The following is a 21,795-nucleotide window of genomic DNA, read 5'->3' on the forward strand; positions in this document are numbered from 1 at the left end:
CTCTAATTATCTATGATGCAAACCAGACATAGCAGCAGTAGAAATTATTTAACATTTATAGATATGACGCAGTGTTGGGCTAAGATTCGAACCTATTAAATTATAAATATTTCAATTTAGAAAGCTTTTCTAAAAAAGTGTTTCCATATATTTTTTTCTGTTAACTTTCTACTTAACACTTTTTTATATTGGAAAAAGGTGTCACATTCAACTTTTTTTTATCCAGAATCAGTGTCAACATGTAATCCATATTAATCTTGAGTTTGCCCTAAGTTGGGGAGAATAATTTAATAGGTGTAGGCGTCATATTTAACTTTATTTGATCAAAGGCACAGTGTGATCATGTAATCCAAATTAATCTTGAGTTTGCGCCAAGTTGGGGAGAATAATTTAATAGGTGTAGGCGTCATATTCAACTTTATTTGATCAAAGACACAGTGTGATCATGTAATCCAAATTAATCTTGAGTTTGCCCCAAGTTGGGGAGAATATTTTATGTATAAATATGATAATTAGAACAGTTTCAAAACTTTACATTTTGTTTTTATGTCTAATCAAATTTTTTTATCCTTTAATTAAAAAAATATTTTAATTTATCAAATCAAATTTTATTTTTGTTGAAATTATTTTTTTAACATTATATTAGAATCAAAAGAAAACTGTTTTGAAGGCTGACTTTAAAATCTAGGGGGAGTTGACCATACTAAATAGCCTAAAACCTTTCAATGTTCAATAAAACTTTCCCTTAAAATTATTCAAACAGCTGTTTACAAGATCTTACTGGACACTGTTCTTATGTACTGGCAGTACAACATATGCATTTCATAAATGTGTGCCAGTCAATTCTTAGTCCTTAGTAGCAAAGCCTTCCCGGGAATTCAAGTTGAAAATATTTAGAATTGTTGGTATACGGCCAAGTTTACCCTTCTAACGCTCTCGGTGTTCCTTAATGGAATCAAGAAATTTTGTTCTGATATTAAAATAGACTGTAGCGAAGATAATCTATAATTACTTTGTCCGTCTGTAACAAGATGGGTTAAAGTAATTTTCTGGCGTTATCCTGTTACAAAAATTTTTATCAATTTGAAAATTTGAGTACCCCCCCCCCCCCCCCGACAGTCTGGATAGTCTGCGGGAGGAGGAAAAGATTTGGACACGGGAAAAAGGCAAGCTTCAATTTAATTCAATAACGTGTCCGTGCTGTGTGGGGAAGCCGAGCGAAGCGAGGCTTCTCCACAGCACGGACACGTTATTGAATTAAATTGAAGCTTGCCTTTTTCCCTTGTCCACAACTTGATGTCGGGGTACTCTAATTTTCTAAATTTCAAAAACTATTTTAGATTAGGTTAGGTTAGGTTAGGTTAGGTTATAGGCTAGGGAGCCGAGCGCTGCGGCCACGGATGTTCGTTGTCTGGGGTACTTTAATTTTCTAAATTTCAAAAAACTATTTTAGGTTAGGTTAGGTTAGGTTATAGGCTAGGGAGCCGAGCGCTGCGGCCACGGATGTTCGTTGTCTGGGGTACTTTAATTTTCTAAATTTCATAAAACTATTTTAGGTTAGGTTAGGTTAGGTTATAGGCTAGGGAGCCGAGCGCTGCGGCCACAGATGTTCGTTGTCGGGGGTACTTTAATTTTCTAAATTTCAAAAAACTATTTTAGGTTAGGCTATTTCTTTTAAATATTGCTACGCAACCCACAAACAAAATTGTTCTTGCTAAAAATACGAGGACGAGAGGGAGAACATAAAGGGGACTGGGAAAAGGGGGTTGTTGGTCAGATGGGAGAGGAAAGGGGTAAACAATACAGTAAAAATTCGCGGACACTCACATGATGAGAGGGAGAACATAAAGGGGGCGGGGATAAGGGGGTTGTTGGTCAGATGGGAGGGGAAAGGGGTAAACAATACAGTAAGAATTCTGTATATAAATAGACTGAAAGCTTGAAGCTGTTTGTTAGTCGACTACAGATTGCCTTGTAGCGAGGGACTGAGATCCTAAACTGGTTGGCATGGTTGACTAAGGAGGCAAGGCAAGGCTCGTGTCTCGCCTTATATACCCTCCCTCCCTTCATCCTGTCCAACCTAATAATAGTTTACTTAAATTATTATTTTGTTGTCGGGGGGGGGGGGGCCCGGGGGGGTACTCAAATTTTCGAAATCACTAAAAATAATACTAAGAGGAAAATACCTTTTCTCGGTTGCTATTCAATAGACTGCCGATTTTTTGTTTTATGTTCACTAAAAATCTGTTCTATTTTCACTTTATCCGTTTAAAATTTTTTTTCTGTTTTACTGTTTGTAGATACTGTCATCCTTGTTTAATTACTCAATCTATTGAATATTTTGTTAAAATCAAGGTACTTTGAAAATCCACTTTAAATTTGTTACATAAATTTTTTTAATAAAAACGACATTAAAATGAAACAATAGAACAATAGGTTTTTCTTAAAATGATTTTATTACTAAAAGACTTTTTAAGATTTTTGTTAAAGGAGATTTACAAAAGTTTTCTTATTGAAATTACAGCGGTTTTCCTCAGAGTGTCTAATAAAGCACAGACTCCCCCTACCCCTTTAAGGTATAGAAGTTATTTTTTCATGTTGTTGCTTTCAGTTTAGGTTGGCAGGTTAGGTTAGGTTTTAATTGGTAATGAGTAGCAATATACTGGATATACTGCAGGCATAGGCCCGGCAGGGTTAGGCCCCACGTAGAGATCAGTCATAGAAAATAATATCTTTCATTTATTTTCAATTTATCTAAATAGGAAGGGGAGGTAAGGTTTTGTTCTCGCTGGGGTGGGGAATTTGTGAGGGAAAGCACCAAAATTATTTTACAACTATTAGAGACAGCGTGCCCTCAAAGCAAATTGACTTAGAGAGTTAAAGATGAAAGAAAATTTGTAGAACTCACTCACATTGACTCAATGTTTATACTGTAAACAACAAACTACCAACCAAGACTAGGCGCATACAGTATTAATAAAATAACAAATAGGGGTTAGTTTTTTTTCATATGCCTAACCCATGCAGGGGGCCCAAACTGTCAGAAACTTATACCTTTGGTGCCCTAATCCAGCAGGGCTACCCTTTTCCAAACTTACAGTAACCTAACAAATACACGAAACACTACTCTCCCTATTTTCCATTCAAAATAAGGGGGTAGGGGCTTCTTGGCTCGACTAGGCAACTTGATGGAAACTGCACTTAATGATACAGATCTAATCCACATAATGTGATAATATGTTAAACAACTTGATATTTGTTTTAGATTTAACTTATATAAAAATCCATTTCTTATAAATTGATTTTAAATTAAAAAGATCTACCTTCTATTCTATCTTTAAAATCCAAGCTTTTCTATAAATAGGGTCGGTCCGTCCGTACGTAAGTTCTTTTAAGTTAGACATGTTAGAATTATCCTCTTGATATAAAACTTAGCATGTTAATTCCTATAACAGTTAGGTACGATTTAGAAAGCGTAGCAACTCTGTGATCGTCACCAGAAAGTCCGTACTTACATTTAAATTATTTTTAACTTTTTTGATTTCTAAATTTTGACACTCTAGAAGAATATTGTTCAAATGACCTTTCATCTTATTATAGAGCTTTGCTTTTGTGGATGTCGTCATCCTTGTTTTTTCTTTATATATTATAAATAGGTAGGTACGCCACTGACATTACTGAAATTCCAGAAATGGCTGAAATATCTCTCTCCCTAGTTGTAATGTGGTTGTTAAATTGTGAAAAGAAAACATTTGAATACAATTTATCCTCTTCACGATGGTTGTAACAGTTAGGGGGGTTGTAACAAAGTTTATACATGCAAAAATAAAATATCCATTTTCCTCTTTCAAGATAGTCTAAACCGGTATATTGGTTAAATGTATACTATCAGATTGGGATCCTAGCATCTAAGAGCTTTAAAATCAATTTTTCAATGCTTAGATTTAAAAATCAATAATAGCCCAAAACCATCCCAGGACATACATGGTGCTTCACTAAAATGAAAAATTTCAGTTAGAGAGATCTTAAAGAAGAGACAACAAAAAATTGGTAAAACCGAATCAAACACGAAACCCTCAAACCAAAAAAAAAGACTACGATGTTGGGTTTAAAAAGGGACAATTGCATCAAAAATATAATTATTAAGCATTTAAAATAAATCCTTACTAAAAAATGGAAAAGAAAACGTTCTTATCAAGTTTTAAAGTAATACATTTCTTAGATTACAATTTTACACCTATAAAATTTATTTCAAACTTCTAACTGTTGAATGTCCTTTTTATTTGGTCTTTAAACATTTTACTCCAAGTATAACAACAATTTTATTATTTTAATGGCTCCTCTTTAATTTCAAATGTCTGTCAGTATGTCTGTAAGTTTTACTGCAGGACAAATATTGTTTATTTTCCTTCTTTTCCTTTTTTAAGAAATCCTACCCTAACCCCCCCACTCCTTATTTTTGAAATAAATGGAAAATATGGGGATGTGTATTTTTTCCCCATGACCAACCCTTGCAGGGCTATCCTATACCCAAAATAACCTAACCTAACCTGAATTAAAAAACACAAATGCACGAAAACTGCACCCGCCCAATAAATTCAATTTTTTTTTCAAAATTCGGGTAGGGGTTTGTCTGTGCTTCACTAGTTACTTTAAGTGAAACCACCTATCATGTTTAACCTTTTATGTAAAGTAGTAAGGTTTTTTGTATGAAGTCTAAAATTTCGATAACCGCAGCTAAGATTGAGTTCTCCGTAATAGGAAAGCTTTATATAGGTCCCAGGATGGATATAAGATATTTTTCTACTCCTAGAGGCGCAGCCACTAGTATAATATAAAGCTACGGAGTGAATGAATCTGTTATAGAATTAATCCTGGTAACCTATTTTTTTCTGTCCAAATAATAAGACTAGGACAGGTGGAGAATAAAGAAAAAGAAAGTACACAGACCTGTATATTATATAAACATAACAAGGATCACAACTTTCATGAGAGCGATGCTAATAAATTAACTAATTATTGAACATAAGCCCTTAAAGACCTCCAGGAGTACTTGTGGGAGGTAAAATATTGGGGGGGGGGGGGGGCCCGGGGGGGAGAGTTCACCGACTTTTGACACCTTTGAATTAAGTTAAAAGTGATTTTTAGAGGAGGGGGAATTTTTCTAAAGGTGATTAAATAATTGGTAATAGGGGTATCCTCCCTAAAAATATTTTTATACCGTCCCTAGAACCAATAAGAAGCTTCACTCTAATGGAGAACCATATCAGTTCATCAATTAGCGAGATCTTTCCTTACACACAGACAGATAGACAGTCTGATACTTTAATATAAAGCTACATTTTTAACAATTATTCCTAATATACTTTGCTTTAACAATTGACGTACAGCTGCTTGTGATAGAGTAGCTACGCTACTAAAAAAGGAAAACACAAACAGAATGTAAATGTTAAGATTGTAGAAAGAAGATAAACGTCTAGAATAATAGAGTCCGATGGAATAGGTTACTCAAAAAGTAAAATCATATCACATTTATTTATAATTGAAACTATATAATTGATGAAATCAAAATCTGTAATTAAAACAAATATTGTGTCTTTGTCTATTAAAATCTAGAGTTTTAATAAATATGAAGCATAAAAAATTAGCTTTTTTGAGTTTGCTTAAAATGACATTTCTTGTCCTATTTTCGTATTCATCCTTCAAACACAAATTTTACAAGAAAAAAATGGCGGAATACAGCGGGGTTCAATAACTGCATTTATTCAAAATAACCCGCAGTCGTTGCAACCTACTGAATTGGTGGAAGATACGCAGCCGCATTTTGCCGCACTATTATGATTGTCAGCCGTTAAGATAGTAAGCAAAACATCATTCTAATTATTCTAAAGACTATAGCCGCAGCCGCTTACAACGAAACCGAAGCTAATTTAACCGCAATAGTATAAAAAAACTGCTATGGACCTGCCTGCTTATCTAACAGCTTTTCAGCCGTCCTGAAAATTGGCGACTGTCAAGCCCTTGAATAAATAATAAATTGTTGAATGTAGCCGCAAATAGAAGAAAATATCTGTGGTAAAAAGGAAAAATGAGGCATAAAATATCTTAAAAATAAATACACATCAATAAATACATATATAAACATGAAGTGTTTTTCTTCTTATATTGACATTCATATATGTACATACATTATATAATTATATTTTTAGTAGCGAAGCTACTTTTTGAGTGACAATATTTGTCTGTCCCTTTGTCCATCCGTCCGTAAAGCTGTTTACTCTCTTTCTCTTCTCCTCCTTCATTCTTTCCATATATACTTCCAATTTAATCTCCCCTTTGCAATTGTCCCCCTTTTTCCTCCTTTTTCTCCTCCCCTTTTTATTGCTATAACAGGCATTTTTAGGGATACTGCAGGGATCTTAAGGGATAAGACAATAGACGAAAAATTGATGTACACTCCTAATTTTGAAAAAAAAATTTCTATAAAACAAAATATTCCAATGAAAATTTTAAAAAATCTCCCAAAGAAAAATTTAAAAATCCTCGAATTTATAGTTCACATTTAATCACAGTATAGCACAATGGCTGACAACAAGGAAACCGTCGATGCTGAAAAAGATTCTTATAATAATGTGGATAAGAAACGCCATTCCTGTCTGGATGCTTTGAAGTTTTTCCCGAGGCACAACACCTTGCTGTTTTGGTCAATCTTCATGCTGTTCTTGTCGATAGTTATCGGAACGTTTGTCATTTTTATAACGCAAACGATACAGGTAGGAAGAGAAGCCTTTTATGCGATGACCAATGATCCTACTGGGCCAATTGATTTCATGTATGAAGAAGACTATACCAATAATTTTATCTTCCTCGATGTTATACTATACTCCTCTTTGGTGACAGGTATTTTCATTTTATTTTTATCCAAATTCTTGCGCTTTTCTAGGGTCGCTCCGTCCACACGTCCTTAAGGAATAGTTCTGATTGTTAATTTCGACATGTTATAATTTTCTATATCAATTTAAAACTTAGCATGATGATTCCTATAACAGTTTAAACATTTTAAACGTGATGGCTTGTACATTGATATAAGCGAAGCATATCTCTAAGTCAAAAAATTTTATGTCCATGTAAAGAATCTTGTTCTAAAGTAATCCTGTTCAGACTTTTAAATAATGTTAAATAGCAATAACTTTAATACTCTATATTCTATTATGCCTAGCTTTTATGGCGCTTTTTGTCCCTGTTTTTAATGAAAATTTAAAATTTCAAGTAAGATATTAAACAATTCTAAATGTTTTTTAGGTCTCATACTGTTTGTGTTTGCCTTTATCTCCTTGCTGAATATTTGCGTCCTTTCTTCCCTGATGTATGGAAGATATCCTTGGTACTATACCAACTGGAACTGTACCAGACGTCATGGCGACCAGCTACTCATCAACAGCGGCATCAGGGCACTGTCCCCCAACGAACAAGAGAAATACATGAATGACAAGCAGATCGATGATATCTCAAGATATTACAGACAGTTTCATTTAATGGATACACTAACTAAAGCTAAGAATTGAGTTGAAAGTGTCAGATGTGATAAAAATTTTTAGTAATCATTATAAAGTTTTATATTTTTAGGATTTGAAAAGTTTAATAAAAATTTAGTATTATAATTCTTTTTCTTTTATAATTTTTTTTATTCTACATTGTAAGACTTACAATGAAGACAACATCCATAAAAGGCAATCCCCTAACATTAAATTAATAAAGTGCCCCCTAACACCATCTGAAATTGGTAACCCACCTATTTTTTCACATATTAATAAAAATGGCGGGGGGGGGGGGGGAGATTTTCCAAAGCATCTTTAAGGTGTTAAGGTATTTGTTAGAGGTCAAACCATAAGTTTAATTTTAAACTTAACTTTAACAAGTTTTATTTTAATATCTTTCTTTCAAAATTAAAATAAAATCCTTATTACAAATCAAAAGTATAAGGTTTAGATTTATAAAACAAAACGGCAATTTTCAGAAAATCTTTTCCGTGCAAATATATGCAATAAGATTTCGGAGAAATGCAGCTACTCTATAATTGAGACTGTCAATTCTTCTTTTTTTAAATATGTTTACAATTTTACAATTGTTAGTAGCGAAGTTACCCTATAAGGAACAGTATATGCATGTCATAACTTCCTTCTGAAATGCATACTCTCTCTTTATTTTTCTCTCTCTTACTCTTTCACAATTTTTTTATCTTTACCTTTCGCTTCTAGGGATGTAATCTTACAATTGTTCTTCAATATGTTTAATTATTGCTGCACTATTCATGAACATAATTACCCTTGTTAATGGTTATGAATCCTATGCAAAAAAAGGCTGAAAATTGCACTGCTGGGTAGAACTATAATTTAAGAGCAATAGCTACTCTAAAATTATGTGTATCTATTTTTAATCTGGGTTGCATTAAAAGTGCACCAACGCTAAATAGCATTCAGTTACATTCAGCTTAACCAATACACGAAGAACCAGCCCCCCCCCCCCCCGGACGATTTACCTAAATTAGCACAACTAAACCTAACCAAACCAAGTGCTATATTTTCTATATTTGTCCAAAACTGATATAAAAACTGGTTTAATTATGTTATAATTTCAGGAATTTGAAATGGAGGACAATTCAATTTACGAACACGCCCAATATGTACAAAACCTACGCGTTGGTAGTTGTAATAATCCTATTATATAAAGTAGTAAGTGTTTTTTGTCTGTCCCGAAGGATCTCGCTAACCGCTGAACTGATAATGTTCTCCTTTACAGTGAAGCTTCTTATTGGCCCTGGGAAGGTTTTAAACTATTTTTGAGGAGAGTGTCTTTAACCCCTCGCCCCCCCCCCCCCGAAAAAAAATATTTTTTTACTCTTTTGAAACTCAAATTTTAAAATTGGATGAGGTCGACTTTTCCCCCTCCTACCTTAAGTGCACCTAGAGGCTTCTAGGGGCGTAGCCGCTAGTTAATTAAATATTTCCCTTGCGAATGATAACATTTTCAATTCTAATTCAAATTTATTTAAACACTAATGTAGGGATAGGTGAATGGGCTATAAATTAATTTTACTCTACAATTTTTGATACCTTTTGAATTAGAAACATTGAAATTGATTTCTATTATTTTGTTAGTCATTAACATATAGCTCTTATTGGTTCTTCAGGCATTTTAGCATTGTCCTATCGATTTCAAACTCTTTTTTCGTTAAATCAAGTTTAAAACGGGCTCATATTAAAAAAGAAATAGTATGTTTATAATTTTTAACACCTTATTTCTTTTTTGAAATACAAACTATTCCTTTATTTTGGAATCTTCTAAAATATTTGAAACCTGCTTTATGGGTTTAATCAAAATAATGTTTCTATTTGGGCAAGTATGGCCACATCCATAAAAAGCGAAATTTAACAAAACAGACATTTTGGTGCCTAATTTATACAGGAATCATCAGCTTAGAAATCAAGAATAAACTTTTGTCATTAAGAAATGTCTAATAATAACATGTTTGAAATTGAATTTGTTGTAAAAGTAATAATATGTCTGTCTGTTTATGTGTGTGTAATTGTATGTCTGTCTGAAGGATCTCGCTACAAAAACTTAAACATAACTTCAAAGTGGAGGGTCGATTTCCCCCCCCCCCCTAAGTACCCTGAAAAGGCGATTCTAGGAACTTAGCCGCTAGTAATAAGTTATATAACTGAAAGTAAATAATATTAAATTAACCACCATAGCTAACCGTTACAGACTGTAGAATACACCCTACATGTAAAATAGCTTGGATTTTAATAATGAAATTGCAATTTAGAATAATATGCTTAATATTTTGGAGAATTTTTGCAATTTAAACCTCTTTATTTTAAACATTTATTTGATTGTATTTTAAATTGAAATTTAGAGATAAGATTTAGGATAATCGCAGATAAATATTCTTAAATTAATAATGAAATCACCGGCCCTGCTGAATTGGGAAGAAAACCGTAGATATAAAATTTTAATGGCTGTTGTCGACTGTATGACATTAAAGAAGAGAGTTATGCTGACATTTTAGCGACATATGTAATTCAACGGATATTTACGTCGACACTGTATTCGACATTCAACATTTCTACTACAAAGTAATCCCTACCCACCCAGTGAAAATTCTAAAATCAAAATCAGGTCTCTTAAGGGATGAGACACTGGACGCTAAATTACACCCTCAATAATGTGTCTTTAGTATATTCAAATCATTTGTTTAAAAGTTTTAACACGGGTAGTTTGAATAATCCAATAATGAATAAAGATTTGATAAGTTACCAAGGTCTTAATCCAATGTTGTTATACTTTGGGGACCATTATAATTTACAGTCTAAAATTCCAACCCTCTCCTTTGAAAAGTAACGACAACCAGGGGCGTCCAAGCTTTTTTTTTTGGGGGGGGTAAAAAATTTTAGGGGGGGGGGGTAATTCGTGTTTGGGGGGGGTAAAATGGCGCGCGAAGCGCGCCGAAATTTTTTTTTACCCCCCCCAAAATTTTTACCCCGGGGGTAAAATTTGATTGGGGGGGGTAATTACCCCCCCTAAAGTCTGTTGGGGGGGGTAAATACTCCCCCCAAATCTGTTGGGGGGGGTAATTACCCCCCCCAAACTAATTTACCCCGGGGGTAAAATTTTTGGGGGGGGTAATTTAATTATGTAAAAAAAGCACCTACCTAATCTATTAAGTTAATAAGTACTATCTTAACATAAAGTAGTAAGTAAGGTTTATTTGACTATAGCTTCAGATTTCATTACTTTTAATACTGAGTTCTCCTTTTTAGGAAAGCTTCACATAGATCCCATGATGGTTCCACACTATTATAGGTCAATCCTTTGAGTGGTTTTAGGCTATTTTTCTCCTCCCTTTTTACCCTTTAGAAAACACAAGTTTTTAGATGCTAAGGGCGCCACTACTATTCAAATATATAGTAGTATCTCATTCTTTAGAACATAAAAATACAATAATTAACTCACTAACCAATGAACCAATATGATTTTACTTTAAAGTGAAGCGTCTTATAGGTCCTGGTAAGTTTTATAACTAGTTTTGAGACACCCTGACATCCTCCCAAAAGAAATCGCCTATAGAAATTCTTTTTCATTATTTAATGAAATATTTAATTTAGTTAGGTATCTATTTTATGGAATCTTCAGTGCTTTACAATTACATCATAGATCCCCGGGATGGTTTTGACCCTTATAAAGGCCCAAGCAAATAAAACATGATCAAACTAATAAATTTTTTGTTATCATGGTTAAGAACTGTTTTAACTGGTTGGACAGTAAAATTTTTTTTTAAGAACATTCAATTTGGGGGGGGTAAATACCCCCCCAAAAAATTTTTTTTTAAAGAACATTTATTTTGGGGGGGGTAATTACCCCCCCCAAAATGGTTTGGGGGGGGTAAATACCCCCCCCCAAAATCGTTGGAGGTGCCTATGGCACCCCCAAGGAGGGGGTAATTTTTTTTTGGGGGGGGTATTGTTCACAAAATTTTGGGGGTGCCTACGGCACCCCCAAAATCGTTTGGGGGTGCCAAATGGCCCATTACCCCCCCCCTTGGACGCCTATGACGACAACCGCATAGTTTAAAAGGAACCTTTATGATAAATTATGTAAAATATTTTAAGACAAAACTACTCTACAAATTAAACCTACCTCAATGATCTTCTTCTGATAGTCCATCCTCTCTCCGTCCAGCTTGGCGATCTTGGTGCTCTGGTTCGCCACTATGGACGCCAGCTCCTCCTTGTCTCTGCGTTACAATGCACATATTTCATTCTTGGTATTTTATCTATCCGCGGGAGAATGTCTTGACTTAAGAAATGTTTTATAATGCAAGACAAGGTCCCAACCCCTACCTTTACAAAAAAAGGGCTTTTATGTCTATCTTCTGCAGGGAGCTCTAACCCAACAGGTTCTATACCTGCGGTGTCCTAACTCAGCGTGGCACCCTGTACCCAGTATAACCTAACCTATAAGGCGGGTATCTGTGCTCAACTAGGCACTTTGCGGAAACCGCCTATTGTTGTATACCAATATACCAGTTAGATAAATAGACATAAAGGTAAATGAATGAAAATATCCTGGGGGCTATGTTGTATGTAATAATCATATTATTAATCTTTTGGTTAATATAAAACACCAACAAGGTTGGCTATATCCATAGAAGAAAATCAATCTATTCTCCTAGAAATTAGAATTGAAAGATTTAACATTCTTATATCATATCAACCGCCCCTTCCCTGTTAATGGAGATAAAGGGTATAAATCAGAGTGGGAGGTAATATTTGTATGTAAATTACACTGGTACCCAAAGTTTTGAAACCATCAATTTTTATGATTCAGAAACTTTTGGTACTTTAATTATAATTTCCAAACTAGTAGTGTACAAACTTTTCAATCAATAATTTTTATCTGCAGAAGGGGTAATTTTGTTTAATATCAATTTAACCTCTATTGTCTTATCTCTTAAGAAACGTCTACAATAATAGCAGTTTATCATATATACTTGTGTTCATTTTAATTTATTGAGTAGGTTTGTTTTTATTAGTACATGAACCCATCAGTCTTACATAATAATTATGTTTTTATACATGATAGATAATCGTATAAACGAGGAAACATATGATTATATCAACTTAAATAACAACTATAAAAAGGAAATAATTTACTTTCCTGTATGGCTTCGAAACCGATTAATATCCGGTAGATAAGAACAAGTTCTCAGCCAAGCTCAAAAATCATGTACCACATCGTATTATATCCAGTATTCTACGATATCATAAGATTAGCCCCTGTCTTTAGCCAGTGGGGTGTAGACCCTTGTCAAGGGAGGTGTAGAGGGGTCAGGGGGTGTAAGGGGGTGTAAATCTAGGGCGATAATCAACCCTCCAAAATTTTGTCAGTAGGTGAAAACTCTTTCTGCACTTCTCAGCTTTTACTTTTTCTTTTTAAAATTAAATTGTATACAATTTTGAGCAGATCATGATTTGAAAATCCATCAAACACAAAGAATTATAGAGTCGCCATAGCATGATTGACAGTTGGGCTGTCGATCGGACAAAGTTACAATGTAGATGTGCTAATTATTATTGATTCCAAATTTTATTGAATTATTGATTTCTTCTTTTTATCTTACTCATGTTTCGATATCAAATAAAACTAACATAAGATAAATAATCAAAAAGAAGGGATGGTTGCCTTAAAAATAAAAATAAAATTCAAATATCTATTTGCATTGATGTTAAGGAATAAGACAATAGACGATGAATTGATGTTCACAATTATTATGTACAAAATTACCCTTTTTGCAGTAAAGGTTTAATTAAGATACAATAAAATTACCTAATGTTTTTATGCCAACGTATCAGATAAAGTGTTTATAAAAGTTATAAGGGCCAGCATAATTTACAGTTCAATGTCCCCTCCCTCCATGAAAGTGACAGTAACTTCCTTTTTCATTGACAGAAAAATTAAAAATATTTTTGGGATTAAATTTTTCTATGCACACCCCTATAGACAAATATAACAACTTTTTAAACCTGATTTTTGTGTTTTGTTTACCAATACATGCTTCTAGCTGCTACACAAAATATCGATTATCAATAAAAAGAAGAAATTTCTGAATTTATGGTCGGTTTGCTGTAGCGTTGTACATGGAAATTTGTTGATTTCCCTCAAAGTAACTTATTGTGCAACCCCCCCCCCCCCTCCTTTTAAAGATATAAATTAAAAATAAGGGATTTGGGGGGGGGGGGGGGATTAGTTTTTCATTTGTTTGTTCATTTTTAGGTTAGGTAACGATGAATAATACTCAATAATTATAAGGTATTTGTCAATGATTTAACATCCTGAATGATAATAAACAAAATTGCCTCTTTTGTAGGCTAAAATGTTTGTTTAAAACATTTGGACACTACTATTTTGTACTATTCAATCAATAATAAAAGCATTAACAAAATAAATTACATTTCAATATCAACTCCCTCTCTGCTTTTGAAATAAGATATCTAGTATAGATGTATATACAGATAACTACCCCCCTCCCTTTTTTATTGAGCTTTTTCGTCTGCTACCAAATTGTTTACTGCTACTTGTATGTGTTAATATCCACGACATCATTGGTTGTTTTCAATGACCCAATTTTGAGTCGGCACAAGGACATTGTGATGGGGAGATACAGTTATTTAACCAATTCTCCATATAGTATTTTACTCCAATTTTGATGTAGCCCAAAATGCAGGTGTCATAAAACAGTATATAACTACCCGGATGGTTATATCTTTTAGTCCAACTAACAAAAATGGAAAATCTCGAATTTATTTCCAAAGATGATTTATTATATATTCTAGATGTTTAGGTTTTATCACAGAGAAGGGAGGGGTATAGTGAAGTTTCATCTGCTATTCAGATCTGAACAAAGGAGCTGTGAAGTTTGTTTAGGTATATTTTATGTAGAATAAGGTCGTGCAAACAAAGAGCTGGTTGTCTGTAGTTAGTAAGGATAAGCAGAGGCATTTGATCTTATATAAAGAGCTTGCCCTAACAAGTTTATACTTTATACGACAGGTTAGGTTATTAAAAGTGTAATAAAGCCCCGCAAGGTTATGGCTCTCAGTAAAGTTAATTATTTTAGATTTAGCAAAATTGGAGAAACCAAACTTTTTTTTTATCAAATTATATTTTCCCCTAAATTATAAGGTATTAAAGATAAACCCCCAAATCTAATAAATAGATTAACTTGAATGAATGTAAGATAAAAGGGGACAAATAACATAATTTTTATTATTTTTCTTTGCCTATAGAGCTTTTTTGGTCAAGCATTTATTACTTTTTTTAACACAAAAAATATGTTTATTTAAATTTTTACCTAAGTAAGGCAATTTGTGATATTTATTGGAATATTCAAAAGGTTGAAATATTTTAATTTTTAATTTAATTGAATAGCCTTTTAATTTGAAGTCCTAACTTGTTTTTGGGAATGAGTTCCACCTCTTTTGTGCCAAGGCATTCTCCCCTGCTGAATAAATAACACTTTAAACAAAATATGCTTAGGGCATTAATTAATCTTAAGTTTGGTTAAATTGTAGAACAGGTATAAAATTGTACAGTTTAGTTTTGGATCATAAATTGTTGTAAAGATTATTTTGAAATTCAATTAAGTTGAAAATTTACTGGACAATTTATATTTTCTTTGTTCAAGTAGAAATTTGACAAATTTTATTAAATTTAATATTTAGGATTTTCCTTGTTTTAAAACAATTTCTAGACTTGTTTTTTAAAAAAATTACTGGAGCAGCAATTTGAAAACAATTGTAAGATATTCTATTTTTTTAAGGGTTGGTTTTTACATTTATCATTTCCCTGGAGGTTAGGGGCGCATCAATCTACAAGGAAAAGTCAAGGAAAAACATTGGACTGTAAATTACACTTGTATCCAAAGTTCTATAACTATAAATTTAGATGGCTAAAAAACTTTTGGTACTTCTATTTGATTTTGATTGGTTGGTTTAAAGTTTACAACCAATAGTTTTAATCTAAGGAAGGTGCAGTTTTTGTTTAAGATCATTGGGGATCAATTTCATCGTCCAATGTCTTATCCCCTAAGATCCCTGGTTGCTTTATATAGAGTTGAGTTGATTATTCTACCAAAACAAAACCGGAGAAAAATTTTTGTGCATCTTTGGTAAAGTTGATAAAATTAAGGGAGACACGGATAGGATTACTGGTGTAATATAATTTTACGTATGATTCTTCCTTTTATTTTTTATTTTTAAAGCTAAAGATTGAAATTGGATGGGCGACTTAAACCTGCCTCGCCCCACCAACCTCAAGTTCCCCAAGAGGCCTCTTAGGGAGTAGCCGCTAGTATGTTAAAAAAGATTTTTTGTATATAAGGGTTACTAAATTATAAATCCTTGTATTCCCTAAAAACTTGGATAATATAAAACCAAAATTAAAGTGCCGGGTTTTTGTAAAACTTAGAAATTAGTTACAAAATTTGTACAGCTTGAAAAATGAAAAAAGCGAGAAAAAGTACTCTACCATCCCTTCTCGCATCCAACAAAAAGTAAATTATTTCTAAAAATTCGACTTATAGCTAAATGACAAAGATAAAATATAACTGAACTCTTTCTTCCCGTTTATGCTTTTATTAATTTTTAGGTATTAAATAAGCTGTACATATTTCAAAAATTACTTCTAACAATGTGTGTGTGTGTGTGTTTGAGTGTGAGTGTGTGTGGTGCATTTTATTTCTTGGTTTTCTAACAAGGATGTGGAGCTGAGATGCTGTAAAATGTCTGATGATAGGCCAACAACAGATAAATTTATCAACTCCTCTGAAGAAATTATTAGAAATCTAGTAAATAAAACCAATCACTCGTAAAGATTTGGATGGTTTTAATTGGAGATGGAAAGTGGAATCGTACTAAAGGCACCACATCCCTGACGAAGAAAACTAAAGTGTAAATTGCATTGCAGTTTTAAATTGGTTCCATTCACGGATGAGAGGAATGGTATAAAAATATTTTATTTAAATTCGTCTTTTTTCTTTTGATATTACTTAAACAGAAATGCATCAATAAAAAAATAAAAAAATTATCTTTTGTTTCACAGAATATATGTCTTGCGTCTGTCTGTCTGTTAGCTTGTTTATCTGTCTATCTGTCACTTGATATAGATCCTTAATTAACATAAGTCATTTCTTAATAACATAAGTAACTTTTTTTTTTAAATGTTTGTTTAACCATCTCTTTTTGTCTGGATAATTTGAACATTTGTAATAGTTATATATATTAAGTTAAATATAAGAGTTTTATGTGTTATTATTTTTCTTCAAATTTTAAATAAATTCTTTGTCATAGAACAAAAGAAGTTTTTAAACCAAGGACAATTATATCCATAAGAAGCACAAGAATAACAAGAAAGAAAGTGCAAAATATTTTAAAGTACATACAAGTAAAATCCCCGAATTACAATAAATCACTGGTATATTATATAGATCTTATTAATTTTAAACAAATTATATTTTATTATATCGTTCAAAAGTTATTTAAGTGATTTCTATGAAAAGAACATACAAAATTATATTTTCTTTCTTAAATACAAAGCAATATTTTTCTGTCAAAAAGTGCGTCTGTCTGGATCAAAACTTATTGGCAACCACTGGATCAATTCATTTCTATTTTCTATTCCTATTTAATGCTCAAGCTAGAGGCAAAGACGCTAGATTTTTCATAAGGTAAAATATTTCTACTTTTTTTCATCTTATAAATGTCAGAAAGTATTAGAGGTTCACATAGCGTGCAAACTTTTAAATCCGAGGTCAGAAGAAAAATAAACAAGAACGTAAACGTCCATAACACGTAGAGATAAATACAAAATTACTAACTAAGTACACTTCAAACTTATAAAAAGTCGGTCTATACGTTTCTTTACAGGCATTTCTTTAGATATTGTTGAATATTGAATGCTTCGATTTTAAGGGTGTTGTCATCCTTGTTTTTCGAACACTACAGACTTAATGATACTTTATTACTTGATAAAAAAGTCTTTATAGGAAATTTACAAAAAAAAAGTAATGGAAATAAGCTATATAGAAAAGACAATGCGTGTAAAATAAACAGCAAATGAGCTAATTTGAGACGAGACATAGGTATTTGAAAGTCCTATAAATGGGTAAAAAATTGTATAACTTTTTCAAATACAAAATTTTACTGAAAATGACCTAAAACTGAAGAAATGTATTCTTTTTATGCTAAGAAAACATGATTTAGAAATTAGTTTGACAAGGAACCGACCATTTGATTGCACGATTATTGCTTTAAGATCCCATTTAACGAGACAGCAAGACAGAAAATTTGGAATATTTGTCAAGGCATTCTTTCTAATAATATTCATACTATCTTTGTATATACTTCCATGTGTGGAAGGATTTACCTGAATATTTTAGATTTTATTCCCAGCTTAAGTTTTATAAAAATGAAATATATGCTTGCCTAATGACACTCTTGATAAAAGCTTTGGATTTTTTCACTTGTTCCACAAAATCTGTCTCCTCTCGCTCCAACAAGTTCATAAAGCACTGCATGTCACTGGAGTTACCGTTCATGGAGGCAAATGCCGGCGGTACCGGCGAGAGGGCCGCTGAGTTGGTCAAATTGGCAGGAGCGCTGATTTTTCGCTCGATAGATCCGTGCGCTGATGGTGGAGGGGGGCGGTTAAAGGCGGCGCCTGCTCCGCGGGCAGGCGAGGGACTGCGCAGCTTGGACTCTCCGAATTTTTGGAATCTATTGTCTTCCATTTTTTCGGGTGGTCGTTTGAACGGCGGTAAGCCTTGCTGCACCGGTGGGGTCACCTGTTGCAAAGTTGATGAGCCTTGGCCGGGAGGCGCTGAGCCTTGCGGCGGTGGCGGAACATTTTGAAGTGAGAATTTGCGTGTGTTTGTGTTGGTTAACGGTGCAGGTGGTGGCGATGTTGTCGGCGGCGGTCCTGGCAGCTGGGAGAACGGCGGTGGTGGACGGGAGACAGGCGGCGGTGGTCGGGACTGGGGACGGCTGGCCATACTGGCGGAGTTGACCGCTTCACTTCCAGGCCACTGCTGGCTTAACTCTGAATTATGAAATATTGAAATAATAACAACATGCTAGTAATATAATGACGTAATCACTACATTATATTATCTAACTAAATTAAAATCACATTGACTGACACAGCTTTTATATTTATGCAATCAGAATAAAAGTTGTCACTATGATGAGGTCACTATGGTGTTTGCGTGTCTGTCAGGCCATAACATGCAAAACTATAAATTAAATCAAATATTCATTGTTTTGTTCCCAACATGTGTTAATGTATAAATGAGTGTAGAGAATATGTGTAGAATTCTGTGTAGATTTTAACTGTTCAGTGTATGTGTGTGTGGTTGCGTGAATGCGTTTGTCTGTGTGTGAGTGTGTGTGTGCGAGCGTGTGCCAGAATAGTAAGAGTATCTTGCCTGAGTCCGGTGGGAAACTGCTGCTGTTGCTTTCTCCGTGTCCTGAGCTGGCTGACCGGTCTACCTCTCCCCCTACCCACAATCCCCCGCCACTGCCCCACGCCCCAGCCCCTGAACTTCCTCCCCCGCCTCCACCTGGACCCCCTGGCTCGTGTCCAGTCTCCCCAGCCAACGAGTTGTGTTGGCCAATTTCAGCGCCACCTGTAATGAGAAAAAAAACAGCTGATTAATTCATTCTAAACTAATTATAAAACATAATTTGATAATTTAATTTTTTCTATATTGCCCATACTTAATAATTGTAAAAAAAAGTGGATGAAAGTTGATGCTATAAATAGACTAAACTAAGGACAATGTATTGAGAAGTGAAGGTTGTAACGAAAGACAATGACAGGTCACGCACAGACTGACCTACACGCGCACTCACACACACACTTAAAGAGCAAAGGTTATTGTAATAAGCTAAAATAGGTGAAAGTGGCGAAAAAAAAGGGAATGGGCCATTAGAGGCGATTTAACTGTTTTATTTCTGAAGATATAAGGGAAAAATAAAGACATTATTTAGATATCCTATTATATAAAGTACTAAGTTTTTTGTCCGAATAGTTCTCATATTCACCCCATTGAATAGAGAGCCGCTAGTATCATACAACATGTTGCAATTTTTGGCTGATTAAAGTTACTTATTAATGGACAAAAAAATATTAAAATTTTACTTAATTCATTATTTGCGAGGTTTAGAGATTATTAGTAACTATTTTCACTGATTTAATATATTTCAAGAAAAAAAAGTATCTTTAACTTCATAATAAAAAACATAAAATTTAACAATAGTGATAGTCTCACAGTGTAATGTTATAGACCATTTGTTTAGCATCCCTTTTATGGATAATGTTATCCTTGTTTTAAAAGACTTAAAAATCTATCAAAATCTAAATGTTCTTTATACCCAAATTTTTGTAAATTTGTATTATTTTACTGCACAAATATTTGTTTGTAATAAAATCTTTTAATTTTTCAAGAGGATATTTGTTATAATTTCCCTTATGTCATCTTTGGACCTCATTGAAATATTTTTTTTCATTTTTACAAAATTGTGAAGAAAAAGTAAGCTTTCAGAGTTTTAAAATAATGATAATAAACTGTGATACAGAAATATTTTAAAATAGTTTTAATGACAAGAAGCAAAGCAATAAAAATCCGATCCAATGTGCGTGTTTTGCACTAGTCTGTACATACGGACATATATAGGAATAGAGTTTCTGCGATACCAACAAATGTGTGTGTGTGTGTGTGTGTGTGTGCGGGGGGGGGGTGGAATATTGATAGTCCTATTGCAATAAAAATTATTTTGCCAGGAGATATTTTGACATTTAAATTGAATGAAAACATAATAAATACATTTATATTTACATTTAAAGAGGAGAGAAAAAAACAATATGTTTAAGTGGATTTATTTGCTCCTTTTCTGGACTTGTGCTTTGTACATCATTTAGTATGCATTAAATTTAAAAAAAATACTTTTATTCGTTACAATATTTGTAAAAAGCTTGTCCGTAATTAAAAAAAATATATTTTCATATGACAAACTACGTACTTTATTATGAAATAATGATGTCTTGTATATTTTAAAGAAGGGGTATAGTTCCTTTCGTGACATCGCCTTGTATTTTTACAGTAGCTTTTCACAGTTAGCTCTTAAGTGGCGATGTCTAAAAATTACTATACCCCAAAGAAGTTCTATTTTATATTATCATTTCTGTTTAACATTTTTTTGGATAATTAAAACTTTCAAATGTTATTCAAAAGTCGAAGTAACACAAAAAAGGTCCTTTTAATTCGCACTGAAATTTAATTAACTATAAATAATGTATATCAATTACATTAATTAAATTGACACAACAGTTTTTCTTTTGCTGAAAGATTTCTGAATGCAAAAAGTGAAATTGTTATAAGGAGATTGTTACATTTTCATTGCTTAAAATTTAAACAAACATTAAACAAAACACCATGTTTTTGTAAAGAAAGCTTTTGTAAAAAAAAACAAGGGTAAATTTTTGCGTGTAAGAATAACTAATATGTCAACTTAATTTTAGCGAAACTGACAATTACCCATCAACTTTTTTTTTTGGAAATCGTAACTTGATAATAAGCTGCGAATTTATATGTTTCTAGGTTTTTCGTAATGTTTGTATCCAGTGGCAAGCAGATGTTTTTTTTCCAGCTGGGTATTTAAAATATAATGGGGATGTTGACACCCCCTTCCACACGCTTATGCTTAAACTACACAAAAAGTAAATGATAGAGAAGCTGAGCTTCTCAGAAACTATGTAAATCCTGAACTAGGTTACAAAACAAAGAAGCACTTTGTCCCCTTTTTTTTTCTTAAAGTAACAAAATCAGATTGCTTTAAGATCATTTATGTTAATATACATAAGTAGCTTAGGAGCGAAGCTATTAGTTTTAGGGTTTCTTCTTCATACGTCACATACTTCATTCTTGTTCGATATTTTTATATTCAAATTAATAAAATTATCTTTTTGATTTATTTTAGAGTTATGCTTTTATCTTTATATTCCAAATGAATCTTATATTATTTATGTGTAATACTTGTTTAAGCTTCTCCGCTATTTTGAATATTTTCATTGTTGTGTTGCTTGAATAAATATACTTTGACTTTTTGTTTCAAGTTTCAATTAATTTGAATCTTAATTATTTTTGCTTTAGGGGTATATTTGGTTTGAATCTAGACT

The 21,795-nt window shown here is 33.0% G+C and overlaps 2 protein-coding genes across 3 annotated transcripts in view; one reads left to right on the forward strand and one right to left on the reverse strand.

The window, feature by feature from the left end:
- LOC145317317 (uncharacterized) overlaps positions 1-21,795 on the reverse strand; it is a 68,415-nt gene that overhangs the window by 18,839 nt on the left and 27,781 nt on the right. For both annotated transcript variants that reach the window (XM_080158339.1, XM_080158338.1), the window contains exons 2-4: positions 19,043-19,243; positions 18,045-18,657; positions 11,701-11,797 (exon numbers count right to left, since the gene is read on the reverse strand). In XM_080158339.1, the coding sequence (XP_080014465.1) occupies positions 11,701-11,797; positions 18,045-18,657; positions 19,043-19,243 (911 nt within the window). The remainder of the gene's footprint in view (positions 1-11,700; positions 11,798-18,044; positions 18,658-19,042; positions 19,244-21,795) is intronic.
- On the forward strand, positions 6,462-7,661 carry LOC145317319 (uncharacterized). The gene is made up of 2 exons (XM_080158340.1): positions 6,462-6,900; positions 7,303-7,661. The coding sequence occupies exons 1-2, from the start codon at positions 6,582-6,584 to the stop codon at positions 7,563-7,565; spliced, it is 582 nt and encodes a 193-aa protein (XP_080014466.1). The 5' UTR covers positions 6,462-6,581; the 3' UTR covers positions 7,566-7,661.

Source organism: Acartia tonsa, chromosome 4 (assembly GCF_053477335.1).
Source record: "Acartia tonsa isolate MP-2025a chromosome 4, ASM5347733v1, whole genome shotgun sequence".
Classification (NCBI taxonomy): Eukaryota; Metazoa; Arthropoda; class Copepoda; order Calanoida; family Acartiidae; genus Acartia; species Acartia tonsa.